We start from the raw sequence: 24,441 nt of genomic DNA on the forward strand, positions 1-24,441 counted from the left end.
TTGTGTACGAGGCGGGCGTCCCAAAGGGGCGTTCCACCCATACTGTGATTTTGTATTAGGGACAGCACCCTGGGGAGGAGATAGAGCAGATGGCCTGAGGACCCTTAGAGAGCGGATGGGTAGGCAGAAAGGGTACTACTACACGACATAGGTTTTCCATCTGAGACTAATAGAGGTTGAACTTCTTTGGAAGTCTAACGGCTGACACCTTTTTAGGTAAAGAACTTGCTAAGTAGGGATGTCATCTAGCATAGTGTAGGGTCAGTTTAACCTGATTTATTTACTTTCTGTAAATGACGCTTAAGATTCACCTTGTGTCAATGATATTCAACTTACTGATTTTTGAATTGGTTTTAGTAGTTTTCTTCTGTCGATTGAGATCTCTTAGAGAGTTCATGTTCATCCTATTACCTGTGTATCTTTTGAACCTTATATTGAGGTGTTTGTATTTGCAATTGATTTTGGCTTTATATTAAACCTTCAAACTTTTCAGTAGTAAGTGGTTCTTTAGAGTTGCGTCAGTCTTTGGGGTTTGGTTTGATCTATGTAAGGTTGCCTTTTACTCAATGACAGTCAATAATCGATCCAAAGAGACTCAAGTGAGATAAGGAATTGGGTGATCAGATAATCGATCAAAATCTCACGTCCGCAGTTGGTAGCAGAGAAAGATTGTTGGCTTCTTGAGGAAGGCGACCTAGGTTAGGTTAAGATTACCCCAAGGCCCCTAGTGATCGACGACCAGAAGAAGAGCCACCTGCCGAAGAAGGTGCTGATGGTGCGAGAGAGAAAAGCAGCAGAGTCGGTCGAGAGTGAGTATAAGGGTAATGCGTTGCCAGATTGCGGTGTTTTGTGTTGTACCTGTGTTGTAATGTCAAGCGGAGTTAAATGCCAGTTGAGGTGACAATTACAGTTAGACTGTGGACGTACAGTCAAGAAAAGTGATCGCTTGGTCGGAAGTAGTCATTTTTCGGTGTATGAATGAGACGCATGCAAGACCGGGAAACGAGCTGAGAAAGGGGGGGAACTGCTGCGAAGGGGACGAGTGACGTCAGAGCGAGCTGCGCTGGGATAGGCTGGTCAGCGAGAACCGTGCTGGGATAGGCTGGTCAGCGAGAGCCCCGCAGGGATTGGTGGTTCACCATCGGGAAGTAAACAAGGAAGAGAATTAAGGAAAATCGTAGATTCTTGAAAATGAAGTGTTTTAAATGTCTAAGGGCGATCTTTAAGAGAGACAGGGGGAACTCGTATGCTGGGGAAGAGGCCCCGCCGGAGGGTACACCAGCTCATTATATGGCTGTGAATGTTGGGTTACATACTATACTATGGATCTCTGAGTGGAGCAAGATAACAGAGGGAAATGAGGAACTGACGTTCCCGAGATACGGAACGTTTAGGTTAGAAGCATTGAACCAGCTGAAAGCAGTAATGCTCGCAACGAGACCTCTACCCAGACCAACACAGTTTGAAGCCCTCAATGCATGGTTCAGGGTGGCGTACGACCGGAGCCTGAACAGGCGCCAAGAAAGAGTGAAACGATCGGTAAGAGCAGTGCAGGATGCCAAATGGGATGATGAAGCTAAAAAGTGGAGAGTGCAGAGAATAGAAGCAGATAAACTGTACCCAGTGATGGAAGTCACAGGAGAAAAGAAGCCTCCAGAGGAGGATGATGAGAGCGAGACAGATGACAGCCTGATAAATAGGTTATTATTGGACAGACCACCTCCGTACAATAGAGAGGCCGAACGTCCCGAGCTCCAGCAAGGGGACGGGGCCGGAAAAGGGGAATATAGACCGCTCCCCATATCAGATTGGGAACCCAACAAAGGCGAGGAAATACCTAAACCTAGCCCAGTACAGAGAGTGGTCGGAAGGTTTGTGGTACAAAAAGTGCCGGAAACAGAGTGTGCAAGGTCGTACCAACTGCCGGATGCTCTACAAGTGCCTGTTACTATAGGTCCTGTAGTGTCGATCTACAACCCAGAGAGAGCACGAGAGGAGGAACAGGCACGATTGGACAGGGAAAGAGCAGAGATGGAAAGCAGGAACAATACGATAAATTCACAAAGGCAGTTGCTAGGACCGAGAGGTCGGAGTACCCCATTGGATTCAGTAACGGATCCCTTAATAGAGCAGGGGGGTCAGAGAGGGCTGATGGATTTGAGGGGACCCCGACCGAAATCCTTTAAGGAATTAAGGGAGTACTTGAAAGAATGGGATGCTGCCGTAGAGACTCAGAATAAAAGAATAGAAGCGGAAGCTGAATGGAGAGGCCGAGATAACAGAATCCTCTCTCACTGCGGAGCTGGCGAAAGCAGTCCAGAGTGGGACGGAAATAGTCAAGAAAGCAAAGGAGATACCCGCCATACCACTGGTGGCAATAGACAATTGTGTGAAGACAGGAGTACAGGGTGTGGGGGGGTGCCTCGCCCCATCCTCAGTGAGGGAGATCGAAGGACACAGGAGTACAGGGATAGTTACAGGTGCACTCACCACACACCGGGCGAAAATGTGCAACATTGGAGTCGCGGGAGTATGGAAAGTAGAGAGGGATCTCACCATGCATCCAATGATCAGGGACGAGATCGCGGAACATGGAGAGCTGTGAGGGACCTTACCATTTATTGAGTGACACCAGACAGCAAGGGAATTGCGAAGGTATAGAAAATAGCGGGGATCATATCATGTGTCTAGAGAGGCAGAGCCGAAGAGACAGAATGGGGTAGTGGGGAATAGAGCATTATTCCACCATACACCTAGGGAAGATGGAAGAGCATGGGATTTAGAAAGATGGGAACAAGGGAGGACTCCTCATAGTTCACCTGTGCCCAGGCGGAGGACTCGGAGTTGGGACGGGAGGAATGTAGACGGACCATCTAGAAGTGAGGTACTAAGAGCTGAGGTAAAGGCAAAAAGACTCAATGTAACCAGTTTAAAATCAGATCTAGATGAGATAATAGACGGCACATTGCCAATGGAGAGAATCGACCTGTATGAACAAGATGAGGTACTGTTTATGGCGAAGGATGTTACTCGGAAGGCGAGGTCAGTACATGAAAGACTATCTGATTTGGCAAACAGGTACATGATAGACTTATCAAGAACTAAAGCATTACAGGGTAACCATAGACTGCATTGCACGGATCAGGACTTAGACGAAAGGAGGACGATTGGGTTGAAAATACACATAAAAGAACTGATCTTGGGTATAAGAACGTGGAGGGATTTGGATAAATGGGAGGAAAGATGGTCCAAGAGAGGGACTGTCAGAAGGAGTGCAATTGGGATGTCCCCCAAGGGAGGGCCACCGCGAATGGAAGCTTTCCCTTTGCGAGAAATCGCGAATGGAAGCTACGTGCATGTGCCCTGGAGTAGGGGGGACTTAGCGGCATTTACCAATTCTTTTCCTAAGCTGAGGGAGAACCCAGTGGAGTGGTATAAACAGGTAGAGAGGTTTGTAAAGATATCCAAAGTACTGTGGGTTGACTTGAACACCCTGTTTGACATTGTAGTACCAGGGGATTTGTGGACGGCATGCAAGCTTAGCGTTGAATGGCCAACTTCTGAACCGGATAGGGACGCCCAGACAAACGGGCCATCAGAGAAAGTCATGGAGAAGTACGAGAGGGTAATGGCATGGCTGAAAGATAAGGTGCCGTTGCAGGACATAGACTGGGTTAAGATAGATCGAACCACCCAAGAACCTAAAGAGACTGTCCATGAGTATTATGAGAGATTGCTGAAAGCGTTCAAACAGTACAGTGGGTTGGATGTAATGGATCCTAAAGACATAGGACAGTTTGTGTCAAAGTTCATTCTGGGATTGAGACCTGACATCAGTTTGATGATCCAGCAGCATTTAATTTGTTGGCAAAACAAACCATTAGATGAAATTTTGAGATATGCAAGGTACTGCAGTGATGAAATAGACTCCAAAGCAAAGAAACTTAGGGAAAAACTGATGTTGGTACAGATGCAGTCAGCTGGAAAGGGTGGACAACGGCAACAGGGAACAGGAACCCTAGGAAAGAAGCAGAATAATCAGAGTAAAGACGATGAGGAAAAACAGAGACCTAGGGTAGATATTGCGACACTGAAAAAGACGACTAGGTGCCACCAGTGTAATGAGGTGGGACATTGGAAACGCGAGTGCCCCTATAATATCGAGACTGGAGAATTAGAACCAGAGGAGGACGATGTCCAGAGCGGTCTGGTGAAGGGAACGACGATACAAAAGGGAAGGTTTATCAAAGGGGGGACCCCGACTCCTCGAGCCCAGTTCCCTCAACCACCCCGAGTTGCGACCGGGGGAAAGACCTATACACAACTGCCACTGTTCGTAGGAGGAGAGGAATGCTACTACGTTGATCCCCTTAAGGGACAGCGAGTGAATAGAGATGAAGATTGCACCCTCGGGGCGGCCCTAGAGGTAGACCAGAGGGGACCATATGTGGAGGCTGAAGTGGCAGGGTGTCCTACGACCTTTTTGGTGGACACGGGGGCCACTCAATCTACTCTGAGATCAGCAGTGGTCCCAGGTCTGCCAATGTCAGGAGAAACGATCCAAGTAGTAGGAGTCGCAAATAGGAGAATGACGAATCCTCTGACAGAACCAGTGTCGGTGAAAATAGGGAAGTACAGTGATGAGCACCAGTTTGTAGTTTGCGATTCCAGTCCTGTGTGTCTGCTAGGAAGGGACTTGTTATGCAAACTGAACTGTACGATATATTGCACACCTCAAGGAGTAGAAGTGCAGACTAACGATGATGATGCCGATTTTAAGGTTGCAAACTCACAGGTGTGCGTGGAGCTATATCCTACCTTGACGGTGGAGGAGCTTCCATGGGACTTGAGAGGTGCGGTGTCATCTGAGGTGTGGGATTTCACTGGAGAAGAAATAGGACTGATAAAAGGGGTAGAGCCAGTGAAGATCATGGTAAAACCAAATGCTGAGTATCCAAGAACTCCCCAATACAAGTTGACCCCGGAGACGATTGCAGGAATCAAGCCTGTGATAGAATCCATGATTAAGCAGGGAATACTGAAGGAAATCGTGGGAAGCCCATGTAACTCCCCGATTATGGGTTTGCAGAAGCCTAGTGGGAAATACAGAATAGTGCAGGACCTTCGAAAGATTAATAATATAGTTGTTGCATGTTGTCCAGTGGTACCGAATCCATCAGTGATATTGTTTCAGATACCATTCCAAGCAGAATGGTTCACAGTGATAGACCTTTGCCAGGCCTTCTTTTCAATCCCCTTAGATGAGGATAGCCAGTATCTTTTCGCTTTTAAGCTGGAAAATCGCATTTTAACATGGTGTCGTATCCCACAGGGGTATACAGAGAGCCCATCGATTTTTAACCAGCTGTTGAAGAAAAATCTTGAAAGTCTAGTACTGCCACAGAACTCGGTTCTGGTCCAGTACATAGACGACCTACTTGTGGCGTCAGAAACTGAGGAAGCTTGCAAAATAGACACCATCACCCTACTGAATCATCTGGCTGAAAACGGACACAAGGTGTTCCCCGAGCAAATTGCAGTACTGCTTGACAGAAGTACAGTACTTGGGCCACAGGATCGAAAAGGGAAAACGGAAGGTGTCACCAGACAGAATAGAGGCGATCATGAAAATGAATTCACCCACAACACAAAGAGAAGTCAGGATGTTTCTAGGAATGGTTGGTTATTGCCGGCAGTGGATAGCTAACTTTTCACTGAAGGCAAAACCTTTGCAAAAGCTGACGCACAAGGGGGTAAGTGATCCGGTACCATGGGACAAGGATTGTCTGATGGCGTTCTTGCAGCTGAGGGAGGACTTGTGTTGTGCCCCGGCTCTAGGAATGCCAGACTATGAGAAACCATTTTTACTTTACTGTTATGAAAGGGAAGGTTGTGCTTTGTCAGTTTTGGCCCAGATACACGGAAATGCCCGTAGGCCAGTTGCATACTTCTCGGCTACCTTAGATCCAGTAGCTGCAGCGTTGCCCGGATGTCTCAAATCCGTTGCTGCAACGGGTGTCAGCATTGAGAGGTGTGAGAATATAGTGATGGGACACCAGTTAGTGGTGTATGTACCGCATTCTGTTGAACTGTTGATGACCAGGAGCAAGACACAGCATCTGACAAATAGCAGGCTCACGCGTTATGAGCAAGTCATTTTGGCTGTCGAAAATGTGACCCTCAAGAGATACTCTGTTTTGAATCCTGCCACCTTGATGCCACTTCCAAATGACATTGATGATGATGTATGTACGGTCTCTCCCCACATGAGGTGCTAATGGGGAGGGCTATGAGACTGCCATCCATTCCAACTGCAGCATTGTTGAACATCACAGATGATTTAATCCTGGACTATTGTAAGGGACTCTCTGACGCCATTCATTCTGTGTCCCTTCAGGTGCAGGCTGCTGAATTTCCATCGTCTCAAGACTTGTGCCACGACCTGTGCCCTGGGGACTGGGTCGTGGTGAAGAAGCACGTAAGGAAGAACTGCCTAGACGTGCGCCGGCGTGGACCTTTCCAAGTCATATTGATCACGAACACTGCAGTGAAGTGTGGAGGCTTGCCCAACTGGATCCACGCCTCACACACTCGAAGAGTTCCAGCACCTCCGGAAGAAACAGCTCCTCTCTCGGATGAAAATCCAGCTGAAAGCGGAGAAGCCACAGAGGGGATCAGCCAAGCTGTAGAGGTGTCAGAGGAGACTGAGAGCGTGTCTGACCAGGCCGAGGACGGTCAATACACCAGCGAAACTGAAGCTGCTACAGAAGGAGAAAGTAGCTGGGAGTACGAATCAGACACTGATCAAGCTGCAAGTGGTCAAGAGTCAAGTGCAAGAACAAGGAGCAGGAGGACAAGGAGTGGAGAAGCTAGCTGGCCGGAAAGAAGGAGAAGGCCAAGCCTGGGAGCAAATCCAGAGAGAACTCTTGTCCCGATTTCTGAAGACTCAGACCTAGACGAAGGTGCAGTGGACTCAGACTCTGAGGGTCCAAGAAGATCAAGGAGGGTACGTGTGCCCTGCAGAAGATACGCCACTCCTGAGTGGACCTACTTGGCGGCAGATGTCTTGGGGACAGAGATCCGGGAGGGTGAGGGAAGTGCAGGTGACCAACCTCGATCCAATTGTAACGGTGGAAGTACGGCTGTTGACACCTGGAATCGAAACTGAAGGGTTGCTAACGTTCACACTCCCTGTCCCTCTGTATCTAAGCCAGATCAAAGACTTGGTACTAAATAGATTAGAATTTCCAACCTTGGGTCATCCAGTACCAGCACACGAGGAAACCATCCTTCGTTTAGAATTGTTGGAATATGCCATTAGAGCTGCTGGCACCAGAATTATCGTAGATACTTAAAGACTTGTGAATAAGCCAGAGAGAGAAAAAGATAACCTAGCACCTAGTGGAAGAAGAAAAATTAGGGACATTTCATTTAGAGGACGGAGAAGGGCTAGGGTTGTCTGTGGTTGTTGTAAAGAGACTTTGTCATTTTCCAAGTGTGGTTCGCAGACTGAGAAAGCAAATGAAAGTCGAGTGAAGAAATCAAAAGAGACTCTTTCAGAGAAAAGCTACACTGTCTGATAACATGGAGACCGGCGGTTCGAATCGCAAAGCAAAATGCATAGTAGGCACACTTATAGAAATAGTGATTTCTCTTATAATCATAGTAGTCACTGTATCATACAAAGTAGGACATGCAAGTGTAACCGAGATAACAGATGTAAAGCCTGTAACGACTTTGAAACCTGCTCTTGCTGGAAAGAAGGAGGAGAACAATGTAATACAGGAAAAAGCGTTACTGGCAGCTGAGGCCCGTAGGTTACATGTAAATGAGTCCCAGGGAAATTTCAGAACCAACGCATATGCCAAACTATTATATGAGTACATTGACGCCATGGAGGCCAAGGATTGCTATGTCTGCATGCAATTGCCGGCTTCCGTAGATGAAGGCATTCGATATCATCATCTTCCATTGACATATGGGATTACATGTAGTTTATTGCTTAGTATATTTTATGGACGAGATGGGTTTGAGTACTATTTTTCCAATTATGATTCAGTGTTACCAGAAGTCCCGAACTATAAACAGATGAATAAGTGGGACTATTACAAGAAGGAAGATAGATTGGCTAAATTCTTCCTTCCTTGGGATACATTAGATACTTCATATGCACGCCGAAATAATCTGACTTGCAAAGTGTCAGAGATTGAGAAAAAGTTTATTGGACAAGTTGATGATCGTTACAGAAGGCAAAAGATTTTGAAAATGTCAGGACAGTGGAAAACAGATTGGACCGAGGAGGAAAAGGCACACAAAAAGAAGGGTAGTAATGGTCCAATAGCTTTAGATCGAACACAGAAAGGAAAGTTATGTCTAACCAGAAGAAAAACTTATTATGAGAGTGTATTTGTAGGTGAAGTTAGTTGTGAACATGCTTTTCGATTAGAATATTATACAAAAGATTTCTTAAAGGGAATGCAGGCGATTCCTAACGTATATTTTGTATGTGGAAGAAATGCCTACGTGAAATTGCCTGACAATTGGTATGGTTCATGTTATTTGGCAATTGTCTTCCCCAAAATATATCATGCAAAGGATTTAGAGATCATAGAGGGAAAAGCTTCAGCAAGAGGGAAAAGGGATGTAGGTGACGCTGAAGTAGTTGGAGACGTATTTGGACCTATGTTTCCTCTTTTAGGTTTGATACTTAATGATGTCAAGATCAGGAGACTGGCTACAGTTGTAGATAGATTGTCTGCCAGTACTGCAAGATCACTAATGCTGGTAGAAGGGGAGATGCAATCGATAAGGGCAATGGTCCTTCAGAACCGTCTTGCTTTAGACGTTCTGCTAGCAAAAGAGGGCGGAGTCTGTAAGGCTTTGAAGGTCCAGGAATGCTGTACTTACATTCCAGACGATTCAAAACCTCTTGAGAAGGCTATACAGAATATTACTAAGATACACCAAGAAATTGAAGACCTAACAAGGGTAAATGTTTGGGAAAAAGTAGGTCATGGAATGGGTAAAGTTGGAGGTTGGTTTGCCAATCTCGGGAAGAGTTTTGTCTGGTATATCCTGAAGCCTATCTTCATAATTGTAATCTGCATAATCATATTGTGGGGTTTAGTGAGACTGTACAAATGGTATAGATCAAACAGGTTGCAAAGGTCTATGAGAGAAAAGGAGAGGAGACTAGCTGCTATGCAAGATCATCAGTATAGGAGTCTGAGAGCTCTAGAAACGATAAAAAGAGGGAGCCTTGCAACAAGTTCTGTGTGACACATTCAAATTGATGTACTAGTGATGACCCCTAGAGGTCATCAAAGGGGGGAACTGAGAGAGCGCAATTTGAATGGAAAATATGTATACGCCATATTTACAAGCCCGCGGCGTAAAGTTAGCTAATATAACTTGAGAAATGAGAAAATGTATCCGTACTTACTCAAGAGTGTTTTATTAGAATTAGAAAGCCCTTATAGAGTGTGGGCTAATGTAGAAATGTGTGGAAATGCTTAGAAATATTAGATGTGTTAATCAGGTTCCATGTTATGTAGCTGCTAAATGAAGAAGGATGTAAAATGTAAAATGAAGAAACGTGCAGACCACATGGCACTGTGTAAGAACGAAATGTACCATTGCATCTTTCATGTAGCATGGATTCGATATTATTCAATGATTTTGCTTACATATATGTTAAAGGCAATATTTTATAGAAGTGTTTTGTATAACTTTAGTGTGGTATGTTAGCATATTATTTTAAGCTAAAGAAATAAGGGTTCACAGAGTGCAGACTACTGCACATAATTTAGTGGGCCAGGAGAGATAGAGGGTAGTCTTTGATCTGCACGTGTGAGCTAAAAGTCAAGCCTCGTTAAAATAAATTGCCAATGCTGGTCGAAGTTTTACGGCCTAGTCCGATAAGGGGAGCCTGGAATTTGGGGCCCTGTTTCGAAGTGTCTGTTTGCAGGTGCGAGGGGGGTACCAATCAAAAGCTTGATGAATAGAGCTCTGTTCAAGGAGATAGGCTCGGGTCCGGAGGAGTCTACTGGAATGTCATGGGGGTACCGGCACGCTGGAGACGGAGCCTGGGAAGCAAGGTCAACTTAACAGACGATCCAAAGAAACGAAACTATGGAAAAAAACAGAAGCGAGACCACGTGAATTGTGTACGAGGTGGGCGTCCCAAAGGGGCGTTCCACCCATACTGTGATTTTGTATTAGGGACAGCACCCTGGGGAGGAGATAGAGCAGATGGCCTGAGGACCCTTAGAGAGCGGATGGGTAGGCAGAAAGGGTACTGCTACACGACATAGGTTTTCCATCTGAGACTAAGAGAGGTTGAACTTCTTTGGAAGTCCAACGGCTGACACCTTTTTAGGTAAAGAACTTGCTAAGTAGGGATGTCATCTAGCATAGTGTAGGGTCAGTTTAACCTGATTTATTTACTTTCTGTAAATGACGCTTAAGATTCACCTTGTGTCAATGATATTCAACTTACTGACTTTTGAATTGGTTTTAGTAGTTTTCTTCTGTCGATTGAGATCTCTTAGAGAGTTCATGTTCATCCTATTACCTGTGTAGCTTTTGTACCTTATATTGAGGTGTTTGCATTTGCAATTGATTTTGGCTTTATAATAAACCTTTAAACTTTTCAGTAGTAAGTGGTTCTTTAGAGTTGCGTCAGTCTTTGGGGTTGATTTGATCTATGTAAGGTTGCCTTTTACTCAATGACAGTCAATAATCGATCCAAAGGGACTCAAGTGAGATAAGGAATTGGGTGATCAGATAATCGATCAAAATCTCACGTCCGCAAATCCTAAACTGCTTAATGAAATCGATCTCCTCACTTGTAAAACAAAACATTCAAAGGTCAATAAAAAAAATGATTGTTGATGCAGAATTGTGCTACAGTTTCTCAGTTTTTATAAACCTATATGCAGAACAGGAGTGGCACTAACTCCCGGAGTGCAATTTTTAAATTACATACAATCGGATTCTGTACTCTTTCTCAAATTTTTTGGGGTCGGTATGGAAGAAAAAAAGATGGATATTTTGGTGACTTATCAAAACACAATCGTTTCTAAATTATTTGTGAATCATTCCCTACAATAATTAATTATGTCCCAAGTGGAAGTGCATATTTGAATACAACAGTCGCTGTTTCTTAATTTACTATGTGTGTAAAACTGCATATAGGGTTTCCTTTTTACCTAGAAGGTGAAATTTGACATACTGACACTGTCAATCTTGAGACAGTCTGGCATATCACTCTATTCAAAATACATAATCGAAACCCTTCTGGTGCTAAGGACGTGACCAGTTGCAACTCCTCCGCTATGGCAGAGGAGCATCGCCACACTGCTTTTAAGCAGCGCAACGTAAAGGAAACATAAAATGATAATAATTTTGAGTTATTATCAATTTATGTTTCTGAGCTGCTTTGCGGGTGGGCGGGGCTGCTCTGCTCTCGGGGCAGGGCAGGGGAGGAGTGGTTTGCCAACTCCTGAGTGCACATGACTGTTTGGCCGGCCGTCTTGGGCAGCCCAAAACAGTCATGTGCACTTTCCCTGTTCTCCGTGCAAGCAGCATTACATCCTGCATGGAGAACAGGTCTAGGCCCTCATTTCCTGGCTGAGCGTTAAACCAGGATGCTCAGACCAAGTTGTGATAGAGCGTTGTGATTGGTCAGGTGAGCCTGGGTGCTTACCAATCACAACGCTGGACCCGGCGGCTAGGTAAGTGTTTTATTTTTTACCTTCTGCACAATTGCCCACCCCATATGCGCCATCCTAGACCCAGTGCCGGCCTCGCTGTCTGTGAGCCATGCCGGCTGCCACTTAATGTGGCATTATTTGTCCCGAGCAATTAAATTGTTCAGTTCTTTGTTTCTAGGAATGGAATATATCACCTTCGCCGTTCAGAACAGGAGTGTTTATCATATGATCAGGAGGAAAGGAAATAATCCATGCCAGATTTTCAAACCATCCCTGTAAATTAAATTTAAATACACTGAATGTGGCACGTTTACTTATAGTTATTCTTGCAATCTTGCATGGATCTGGCCACAGGCTTCACACGTGTTGTGGGTGAACTTCCAGACAACCTGGTCACAGCGAAATTACAGGGGTATACCAATCATCAGTACCTTGACATTATTCACTTGCTCAATTGTTGGAAGCTTGCCTGAGTAGTCTGCAAAGATATACAATGGTGCTTTCGAGCAACATACCTGTGAAGTGATAAAGACCTCAAACAAATAAATCAAACTGAATTAAATTGAATGGAGAAGAAAAAAGAAAAACAATACAACTAAGGAAAAATAAAAAAACAAATGAGTCAATGGATATAGCGAGCTCACACTTTTCCATAGAAACCCACGGAAACTACACTATATAAGAGTCAACAAGACAATACTATACATTGAATTTTACTCACAGCAACAGTAGACAGTCATGAAGAGATAAAGGCCAGTAAGAGACTTTACATTTACTCTTCTAGATGTATTACAAGTAAGTCTTAACATATGTGTCTGAAGATTAGTTCCAGAAAGGCATGGAATATTATGAATAGGAGCCCTTAGTGAAGAGACAAAATGTGAAAAATGAAGGAAAAAGCAAACAAAATGCACAAATCGTTGGTAATGTAGGATGTGAAGTTGGAGGATGTTGGTAGAACCTGGCCTCAGTTGGTTCATTCAGTGAGTTATCTGGAGCATTTTGGCCCAGTGGAAGTATAGAGCAAGCCGCCCAGTAATAAAGATTGTAGTGACAAGACCTCACACTGATCAGTGTTTGTGAGCTAAGAATTTGTCTGAGCAGGGCATGTTACGTTTCCATTTGCAGCAGTTCCATATTTTTTTTGTGGTTTTGCTGTATCCACTCAGTCCTCAGATGGTTCTTCACAAAAAGGTATTACTTCTTCTATGGCTTAAATGATCTCACGGCAGTAGTGTTGCTGCATTAACAGTAATACGTAGATGGCTTTTGAATATCCTTAGGACTGGGTGTTTGGAACCTTGCCCTTGTTTTCTCCGTTTTTGAGGGAGCAACACTGATCATGCAGCAGGTCCAAAATTCCTCTCTAACGTTTGAGTGGTCATGAACACAGAGATTCTTCTTAGAGATTGCAGTTTTCCCAGGATCTGGAAAAACAAGCACCTCCCTGCTTGATTCATTGGAGACCATCCAGCATGCTGCTGGGACAACAGACCAGCACCCCTGAGCCTGAGAGTCAAATCAGGAAGACACATTCACTGTCCTTCACAGCTTGTCCAAATGCTGCACAAACCCAAGCATAAAAGGACAAATCCCCTTGTGTTTGTCTGAAAATGTTTGCTCTGGAAGTAACCCCTAGTCTGCAGCCTACTGGAGGAAATACCACAGTTGCAGAATGACCTCGCTGTTTGTACCAATGTCATTGTAAATAGTACTTTTTAAATGAGCTGTTGCATGAGATTAATAACTACAAGGACTAAGAGGCAACTGAAATAAATACTGTACAGACTAGCTCATGGGCAGAAAGCTAGTCTCTTGAGCAGTGTATACAAAACTAATCGTCACGAAGCTGAATAAAATCTCTCAGGCAAGAGCTCTGCTTTACATCTCAGAAGTTCATGAACATTCTTTGTGTTGAGATCCACTTGGCTCTCAGACCATATGTGATCCTGAAAAATGGAAAAATGTGGCCTTGCTTCTCAAGCTGCAACCTTTGAATCCTGGGCATCCAGGTTAAAGTCCCGGTCTCTGCAATGGACTCAACATTGCGTGATTCTGGGCAAATCACCTAGGCCCATATGTACGAAATTATTTTGCAATTCATATCTGTCTGAATTGCTATCTCGGGCCATTAATAAAAGGAAAATAGCCTTTCACTATGTATGAAATTCATATGCAGCGTCGCAAAATGCAATTTTTACCCAGTAGAAATAGCATTTTGCAATTCGCAAAAATGTATATAACAAATGGGCATTTCCTATTAGCATATCGGTAACTGCATATACATAGCATTTCCTAATTGTGACTAATCACAAAATGGCCATGAAGAAAATGCAATTGCTACTGAATCGGATCAGGTGGCAACCAGATGCAAACTATAAAAAGGCACCCAAAATGCATCAGGCTCTTTCACAATGGCAGCCTTGTATCTTTTGGCGAGGAGGATGCGGATTTTGGTGGAGAAGGAGACAGGAGAGGATATTTAGGCTGAGGGTCACCCTGCTTGAAGGACAGAGGAGGAGATTATTTATAGGTACAGATTGAGTAGCCAGGTAATACTTGATTTAATAGCTGAGTTACAACCTCAACTATAGGGTAAATGCAATACCATCGCAGATATTGTGTTGCACCTCTTAGCATCGGGCAGTTACCAGGGGATCATAGCAGTGGCGGGGTGGATGTCACAAAATGCCTTTTCCAGGTTCTTTCACCGGTTCCTTGACATCATGGTGAGTAAGATCAACCAATATATTTGGTTCCCAATACTCCCCAAGCATTGCAACAAACTAAACTCATGTTCTACAGGGTAGCACAGTTCCTCAACGTCATTGGCTGTGAAGATGGCACACATATTGCCATATGTGCCCCCTCAGAAACTGAATACATCTGCAGAAACAGAAAAAGCTCACACTCACTCAATGTGCAGGTGGTGTGTGAAGCCTTCTGTATCATAACAGACCTTGTGGCCAGATTCCCAGGCAGACGCCAAAACTCATTCATGTTCCACCGCAGTGGACACCACAACCAACTGGCAAAGAGTGAATTTAGCAATGGTGTCTTACTTGGTAAGAGAATCGCACAGTCAATGGATACAGGGGACTACACTGTTTGTGTAATGTGACCTAAGGGTTTTACTTCTCATGCTCTTAAGTTGACAGTGCATATGCCTTACGGTCCTGGCTACTCACATCATACCTGACTCTGAGGACAAGAAGTGAGAGGCACTGTAATAGGGCACGCAGGACAACGCACTCCATCAATGAGCGGACCATTGGGATACTGAAGTTCCACTTCAGCGGCCTCCACAAACTCAGTGGGGCACTGTTGTATCGACCAGATACATGCTGCAATATTATCGCCACTTTTACCGTACTGCACAATATTGCAATGAGGAAGGGTCTGCACAGCATCCCCATAGAGCCAAATACTGACTCTGATGATGAGTTACAACCGCTACAGGTGCAACAATATGGCACACATGTAACCGAGGACGCCCATGATGCCCAGAGATCACTGACAACTATTTCTAAGGTAAGAGAAATTAACTTATCAAATAATGAGACTGCACATGATGCTAATGATTGGTGAATAACCGAGACACCACCTTTTATTTAGGTAGCGACAACATTGTAACATGTAAGGATTGACTGTATCCTTGTGAATGGAACATTGTTAATATATTAATATGCAAATCAAAAGAGAGTCATATCTCTGAGAGTCCTACATGCCATCTAAACGGATGTGGAACTGAGCTTAGAGCCCCCTTCGCTCCCAGGTCGGGGCAGGATGTTGGGGGCACAGTGGTTGTGGGTCCAGGTCTGCTCATGTGAAACGTCCCAGCAGCAGTACTCCATGTCAGTCTGAATGTTCACAGACTGCCTTCCTAGCATTGTAACTACTGAATGGCGGCTTAGGGACCAGGTGAAGGACTCAACCCATGCCAGGTACTGCCAGTGCCTCTTTTTTATAACACAGTGCTCCCTCTCCATTGCTCTTAGCCAACGATCCTGCCCTTTCTCCAAGTTCTGCAGTGACTTAGCCATTTGTTGCAGCTGCCTACTAACTGTCCATATCTGTTTTGTCTTCAGGACCTATACGGAGATGATGAACCTCTAAAACCCACCATAGACAGGAGCACTATCCGGCATGTTGTCTGACATGTTCTAATTATGGGCTGCTTATCTTTCACCTCTGCGCTGTCTGTGTGTCTTGGCCTCTCATATTGTGGGTTCCCTACTCTGTGACTGACCCTTATCACTGTCCACAAATACAGGCAGCTGTGCGATGATAGCTCTCCTGCCAGTAGGAGTTAGGTTGATGGGCGGAAGGGTTGGTGATGTTGTGTCCTGCATGACAACATCATGTTAGTAGGCCCTTGGGCTGCACTGGGTCCTGACACATCTGGGCTGTGATCTGTGTAGATTCATGTAAATAGTTAGTTTAAATAAATTGCTACATTTTGGCCACAATGCTGTTGTAACTCTGTTTCATTTGTTTGTGACTTGTTAAAGTTGTAGAGATATGTTTGGGGTAGTAGTCAGCATACAGTTCAGCAAAGAGATGATGTGTACTACAACCCCCTTGATGATTTGACAGGGTGCAGGAAACATCTCAAGGAGATAATCATGCTATGTGTATGATATATGGATTTACTAACATTCTGTTTTGTTAGTTAAGTAAAGGGAAGATGATTTACAGGATAGGCGGTGTTTATGTCTCCGCTCCCTGGTTCCAGTGTCCCCTCTATCATTGTCTCCATGGAAGTTGGAGGTGGGTGTTTTGGGAGTCTTCCACCAGTTCTTTGCCCCTCTGCCTTCCTGCTGGCCACCTGCTCCTTTGTACAAGACCTCAGGTCCCACCACCTTTTGCGGATCTCATGGATGCTCCTCTGGGAGACTCCTAGGGAGTTCAACTTCTCCAGGATGATGGTCAAGATACAAGTCTGTTGGATTACCAGCACAGAGAAGGAGGCCTTTCCAAATAGGTGGTCCATATGTGACAGACAATCCTCTGTCAGGAACTCCAGCTCTTTTTGGCTTGCTGGAGCATGAGTCCTTGCTCCCATCCTCTGTGGCCATGGTCTTCTGAGATGGTGTAAATCAGTGGCAGTGGTGATGCTGGGGCAATTCTTACTTCTTGCTTGTGGACACACCCAATATTTATAAGCTTCCTGCTGTGACATAATCATTCTGCATCTAGAGATCTCCATTTAATATCTTGCGGTTTCCTAAATTGCGATTTCCTAAATTGCGATTTTTTAATAGCAAATGCAACTCCATATGAATTGCTATCAGGAAATCACAGTTTATATATATATTCCGTTTTGCAATTCCCAAATAGTGATTACATGGGTGTAATCCACACTTGATGTACATGATCTTGTAGATTACCTAATGGACAGGCCTAGGTCCATTCTGTGAAAATACCAATATATACACACATAAAAGCATTCCTGGTAAAATGTAGCCTGAAGTTATAACTGTATGTGTAATTAAATCTTCCCTCTCCTGCCTGTGATGTTTTTCTATGAGAATCTGATTTGGTAATCTGTTATTCAGAGTGCTTTTCATTTTTACTAGGGTCCATACCGTGGAAAATGGAACTGTTTCCAGTTTATGCACCCTGGGACACTTTTGCACTACTGAAGAGGCTGCTGACGCTTGAGCAGCCCCTTCTTTAATTCACATTGTTTTGTAATGTAATTGTATTTATATAGCACTGACTACCCCTGACGAGGCATCAACGTGCTTTTTATCGAGTAGCACGCTACTCCGGAAACCAAAAATGGATTAAGGGTGGATCGGTATAGTGAAATTTGAATTAATTTGAGCAGTGGACATGTGAGTCTATTAGTTGGATTGAAAAGGATAATGGGGGGATAAAAGAGGGAGAGTTTAAAAGTGTTTATTGGGAGAACAAAGAAGTAGAATGAGGTTTGGAATGAGTATAAGGAGAGATGGAGGATGGAAGAATCTCTAGACATGGATTAGGGGGATCATAGTGGTAAAATGTATTTTTAGGAATAAGTCAAAGTAGAGATAGGTGAGGGAAGAATTTAGAAGGGTTGTTTGGGAGATCTAAGTATTAAAATATAGAGTGGAGTGGTCCACGAAGGGAAAGAGGAGGAGGGAAGAATCTAGAAAGGGTTATTTTGGAGATAAAAGTAGTAGAATGAGGTTTGGGATGAGTCAGAGAGTGGAGGTAGAGGATATATTGAGAGAGGTATTGGGTGAAATATAGGGAAGGGCATTGTAGAGAGTTCTTTTTACAGTAGGACTAAAGTAATAAATATATAGATACATAAGTTCATATTATAATACATATCTATATCAAGAAATACACATATCTAGATACATACATATAATCAAAATAATGTTTATCATGCTAGAGCACATATAACACGCGCACAATGTTAAGGGGAGTTTCCATTATTTGCTTACTTTTTTTGCACCATGTAAATAAGGAAATACTTTGCTGTTTCATCAACGCAATGTGCCCTATAAGGGAGGTTGCATTGCCTCTTCAGTGAAAGGATAGACTGGTGGCTTCAAACAGCAAGGCTGCCATTCACTAATTCACTGTCCCGATAGCAGTTCATGGCTATTTTGGGGGCATCACATTACCTGTAGTATGGCACTTTGACCGGGACTGTGCATGAAGTACCCAGTTAAAGATGCACTACACATTTGTAGACCAGATCACTTTTCCTTAATCATAAAACAGGCTTAGATGCTTTTTTACCCATATGTGTTGGAAAACACTCTTAATTAGAGTTGTGTGTGTGTCCCCGCTTTATCGCCCCCAGAGGACTTTGGTATTACAAAAGGGGAAGCTTCTGTAATATTGGTTGCGCTGGTGCACATGTGCCCCAGTGTATCTCGAGAGGGCATTTCTTCATTGCATGAAAGAGGAGCCTCATGCAATTGAGGGAATCTCTTTGCCTTTGCCATATTATGGACATGGGCACAAAGACAAAAAAGCTGTCACAAGGCACACTAACAGTACACCACAAAAAGGAGGCAGATTGTCAGTAAGCCCCTGAAGGCAGTTCCCTGGAGGGAACAATGGACCCCCAAGACATCTCCCTGCAAGTGGGTGCAAGCACTCACTGTACCCACCGGCAGCGGATCTCTGTTCGCTCTCCATGGTGGGTGATGCCTTCACAAGTAAAAATGGAGCAACTGATTAAAGCAGCCACTCCATATTCTGCTGAATGCTCCAGGGTAGCCCGACGTTCTGGCTGCCCTGAGGGTAGCACATTTATTGTTATCAGACGCACTGAATGTAGCTGAAGCACCATGGATCAAACATAACCTAACATGACATAGCCTGATGCATAAAATGGGCCAGGTCTGAGGCCCTTGAATCCAGACAATTGTTTGTAAAGCAGCACGTGGAAACAAAATATTCTAGTAATAAATCGAGTACTTGGAAGGGAGGTACAAAATACATATTGTCTGGGACTAAAATACTCTATGGCAACTCAGTGCCAAATTGTAGTTTCAAAAGTTTGTTATTTTTTCTCCACTACAAAGTAGTATATATCCTTTCCTTTCCTATACACGTACAATCATGGGTCTGCAGTGTTATAGGAAGCAAGGACAGTTCAGATTGATATGCATTCACTTGGTATCATTCTGAATTTTAGCCTTAATCAGTGGGTCATAACACAGATGATTTCCCTTTACTGCAGTACTCCTTACCTCTGATCCTCTGTATCAAACTACTTCTGACACAAAATAGTGAAGAAAAGCACCTAGACATGAGACAGAGGGCAACCATAGTTCTTACAGTAAATGCTGTTGCTTTATTGAAGGATCAGCAGTGGCAGGTATGGCCTCCTGGGACTGTAAAATGGAAGTACCCGGGGTGCATCAGCAGGTGCACCTGCTTTACCGCCCCTGGGGCACTTTGGTATTACAGAAGGGACTGCAGAGGCTTGTGCAACGCCTTCTGCAATACCAATAGCACTGGCACACATGAAGCGTCAGAGTTATTTTCAGAGGGCATTTCCTCATTTGCATGGGGGTGTGGTCCCATGCAAATGAGGGAATCCCTTTTCCTCTGCACCTGTGCAGTATATAGACGCAGATGCAGAAGTAAAGAAGCTGTCAGGAGGCACACTGGTAGTGCGCCACACTGTCAGTGCATCCCCTGATTGCTGCCCTTTAGAGGGGGAAAGGGAGGTGCATCGACCCACCAGAAATCCCCTTGCAGCGGCTGAAGTCACTCACTGCAACCGCTGATCCCCTTTGAATGTGCAGACGGGTTGCCACCTACACAGTGAAACTTTGAGCGGCTTCAAAGCAGCTTCGCTGCTGTTCACCTGAATGAGCAGTCCCCAGGGCAATCTGAGTTAATGGCTGCCCTGGGCACAGCATATTCCATATAATAGGGCGCACTTTCCCCGTTTTAAGGTGGGCTGGGAGCAAACAGGTAAAGTGCGCTCTTTGCATATTAGGGCCGCAATTGGTGGTAAATTGCTGACACCTGCAGACTTTTCTATCATCACTAGTGGACACAGGGTTCTGCAGGCAGAACCTATTTTGCACAAGGGTTCTAAAATGAAAACCAGATCAAGAGTGCTCATAACACTATCTCCATATACCAAATCAGTATGCTAGAGCCAGTTCTGCACATGCAAGGAACTTGTTTGTCTTAATGTGGGCATTAGATGTCTACAGTAGGTCTGCTCAAAACTTGCTGAACCGTGGGGGGTGTCCCTGGAAACACTATTCTCCCAGGAGGATGTTCTCAGAACCTCCAGGACTCTTGTGCAGTGCCAGGAGATAATATGAAGTCTGGAGAAAATAAACAATGAACACCTGTTATTCAGCGTCACGGCGCCCCAGGAGGTGAACGTGTGCTTTACAAATACATGTGTAACATAATGGTATGTTATGCTATGCTATGTTATGTTACATTATGTTACGCTACGCCTCGTTATGTTATGGTTCATTCGTAGCTTTTTACCACCAACCATGATGAAGAGTGATTCATTTGAGTACCCAGACTCCACAGTGGATAAAAACACTACTCACCAAGGCAGGATGTTTTTAGGCAGTTAAGACTGTAAAATCATAAGAAACCTTATGCAGACTTACTTAATTTTGAACAGTGAGCAGGCAGTTACACAGTTATGTAGGTGAATACATGAATTACAACAAGCTGACGTTTTCCACTGAATACTTTGGTGTATTTCGTGGCAATCGACTAGTAGAGCAAATGTTACGTATCAGCTAGCACAAACTAACAAGTCTTGCAATATTCGGAAATACTAGTGTTAGTGAAAGAAAGTATTTGATAGATGGTTTTATCGCTTCCAGGACTATGGCAAACGGATCTATAAAGTCTAAAAAGCATTCTGAAGTAGTAAGGTTCCATGTTCCTGACTGCGTGTTTTATTTCTTTCATTAACATTTTATATCCTCAACCAATTCATCAATTCACAAATGCAACTGTCGCACATTCTCCATTTCATTCACTTCAAATCTAATATGGCTATTCCATCAACTCATGAGTGTCCATCCACCTGCAACCAAACTCCGTGTGTATCAAAGGAGGTTTTCTTACTTTACTGGCTCCCAAGACTCCCGCTCAAAGCCCCTGTGAATTGATTGTGCAATTGAGGACTCCATGAGGTCGACATATCTAACAACAAGTGGCGCAAACAGGTCTTGAAGGTGTTTGTGAAATTTTCCATTGCACAAATTATCTAAAACAGATAATTATAAACATAGGAAGATATTATTAAGCATACACACTACACATTTCATCCTTTACAATAAAAACGACTTCAAAAGCAAAACAGGTATTGCAAATAATCATTGTGAAGCTCCACAATCTTTTCATTCAGGGTTTTAGTAAGAGGGAGAACACTGTAATAGAAAGGGAGGGTGGGAATGGCAATGAACAGCAGAGAAAGAAAGCAAGATAGAGTGGGAGAGGGTAAGATGGAGGCTAAACTGGGAGAGAGAGAATGGTATCAAGTAAAAATTTTATAAATATATTTGCTGAAGATTTTTTTCATTTTCAAAATCACTTTGAAAAAATGTGCATGTTTCGAACCATGGCTGTCTATAGACCATACAAATATACATAATGGCACCACATTTTGATCACAATATTGCATGGAATACGTATATCATTTTCAATCATCATCAAGCAAATACATTGAAAGATCAACTTGCGGAAAACATAGCAATTACGAGAATTCAAGTATGTTCCTACATTATCATCTTACTTAGATAGCAACGTGTGCTGTGGAATACCAGTTGGGCCTGGATGACGTTTTAATAACTTAAGTGTAATATGTGGAATTTTGGGAATTTTGCAGTGTGCTTGTTACAGGAAATTCCCTAAATGGCACCATTACGCTATGCAGCGTAAATATGCCCTGGTAACGGTAAAACTGTATCGTAGATGCGCACAAACAAAATATACAATCTGTTTCATTTAGTGGTGCTTTGGTTTTTTTACAGTTTTTTTAGCAGAAAATGTGTCCTTGTGTTAAAAATTTACGTAAGAACTCATTTTGACCTAAAATATAGCATGAAATAACGGATTAACATTTCATGTAATTATAGGTAATTTCGTGTAGCTATGAGAAAGCGAATTTTGCACACCCCTAACTCTAATTCTAACAGAAAAATCATCTAGAACAACAGCGATTTCAAAGCTCTCATGAACAGGTGCAGAAGTTCTGCCTCATGCTTGGGTGGTAGTGCATCCAAAGGCAGCTAGTTTGGTGCAGAAAGGACATACACCCTCTCTTATGGGCTGAATGTTGGGTGTGGAGAGAAGTAAGTTTTCAATGGAGCAGAGTTCTACTTGGATTACAGGCAGCCATTGGATTGAATTTAGTGTTGGTGATCTACGGTCCCGCCATCAGAGTTCTGGGTGATCTGCAATTTAGTTATGTCATAGTAGGCAGTACAGACAAAGAATTACAGTAATACGTCTTTAGTTCAGTGAAGGGGTCGCTAACTTGCCAGTGCTTGGGTCATCAAGATACAGGAGCATCTCCCTAAGGAACCTGAGGAGGTAGTTGGAGGAGGTCACAAAGAAGATGATTTGGCTACGCTTGGACATCCTTGAGCAAACAATACTCTTGGAGTTCATACTTTCATACTTTGTCCTTCACTTTCAGTTCTACACCTCACTGCAAATTTCTTTATGCTTATCTTTTTCTTTAGAACATTTGGAAAGTTTTAATCTGCGCCTACCATCATGAAGTTTGGAGGGGTTTAGGCTTAGCCATTTCTTTTTCATCCTGTCTTGTACTTTTTTAAATTTCTCTCCTAAAAATGATTTGAGCGCTGTCTACTTATTTGTGGAAATCCACCTTCAACAAACAAAGGAGATCATGATGTCCCCTCTTAACTGAGAGGACACAAATATAATGCATTTGTTGTATACATTCATATCTAGATGAATCATCCAATGCTGTATAAAAAAGGTTAAGTCACAAGGTGTACCTGTGCAAAAAGAACAGATATGCACTGTACTCCCTCTACTTGTATTAGGGTAGCCCCACCCCCTATACTCCAACAAATTAATACACAAATGAAGGGCAAATCACGATTATTGATCTATCTTATTCTTTAAATTTAAACAACCACTCGGCCAACATGTCTGTCTCTATTCAAAATCGCTTCATCATGGTCAGATATACCTATTTAATATCATTAATCTTCTGATTCTCAGATTCGTGCGCATCAATAAAGCATTTTCATTTCCTGGGTCTTTAACTACAACGTAGTTCGACCCCATTATTCAGTAAAGTGCCATTTCCTTCTCTATAAACGCTCAAAATACACAAAAAATTTATTGAAACTCTAATTCTGTAATTTGACAAAGTACTGCTTCTTCAGTTCAACCCGTAATACATGCAAACATCTGTAAAAGGGTTGTTGAAATAATCTCAATAGGAATGAGGCTCAGTGAAACTCTCAACAGTAAGAGAGATTCTGAACAAATGGTGGTAAAATTATCCCTCTTAAATTAAGGTTTGAGGTAGCAACTGTGGATTATGGAACAAATTGCAAAGCTTTTTAATTAATGCAAAAGTAATATCTTTATAGGCCTTGCTTTGCTTCATTTATTAGGTCTTCATAGGGAAGTTTACCTATAACACAATGAGTGAAAAAAGAAACAAAAGAAGTATAATAACACTACTTTTAACTATGTTGATTTACTAGCGTTAATATTTCCTTAAATAACAGCAATACCATATTGCTGTGTCACACTCCGCAATCAGAGGATTAAATAAAAGCCTAATTACGAAGTACAGTGTTTGTAACCATGTTTGCCTGACAAATTGATTTCACATATTGACCATTCAGGATTTTGAAAAGCTAGGAACTTAAAGAGCATAAGTGAGAAAGAGATCAGAGAGAGAAAGAGAAAGTGAGAAAGAGAGAAAGAAAGAAGCGAGAAGTACCAGGAAGGCATAGGCATAAGCTTTACCATCACAAACACTGCAAATACATTATTCAAGCGTGATTAATATTTGCAGTATTCGATTTTCCTACAAATTATTTTGTGTGGTTCCATCGTCCGAATTACTAAACCCAGTGGAACCAAAATGGTATCCCTTGGGCAGTTTTAACCTGGATATATGTACTACACGTGACCATAGTGATATTATCATTTTAGCGCAGAGTTATCAACCACTTTTCAGTTTTGGACAATTTCCGAGCAATATAATAATGGGGACAATTAACTT

At 43.2% G+C, this 24,441-nt stretch overlaps 1 protein-coding gene across 7 annotated transcripts in view; it reads right to left on the reverse strand.

The window, feature by feature from the left end:
• CADPS (calcium dependent secretion activator) overlaps window positions 1–24,441 on the reverse strand; it is a 1,556,059-nt gene that overhangs the window by 470,213 nt on the left and 1,061,405 nt on the right. For all 7 annotated transcript variants that reach the window (XM_086939080.1, XM_086939079.1, XM_086939076.1 and 4 more), the window contains one exon: window positions 21,288–21,429. In XM_086939080.1, the coding sequence (XP_086795206.1) occupies window positions 21,288–21,429 (142 nt within the window). The remainder of the gene's footprint in view (window positions 1–21,287; window positions 21,430–24,441) is intronic.

Source organism: Lissotriton vulgaris, chromosome 9 (genome assembly GCF_964263255.1).
Source record: "Lissotriton vulgaris chromosome 9, aLisVul1.2, whole genome shotgun sequence".
NCBI classification, from domain to species: Eukaryota; Metazoa; Chordata; class Amphibia; order Caudata; family Salamandridae; genus Lissotriton; species Lissotriton vulgaris.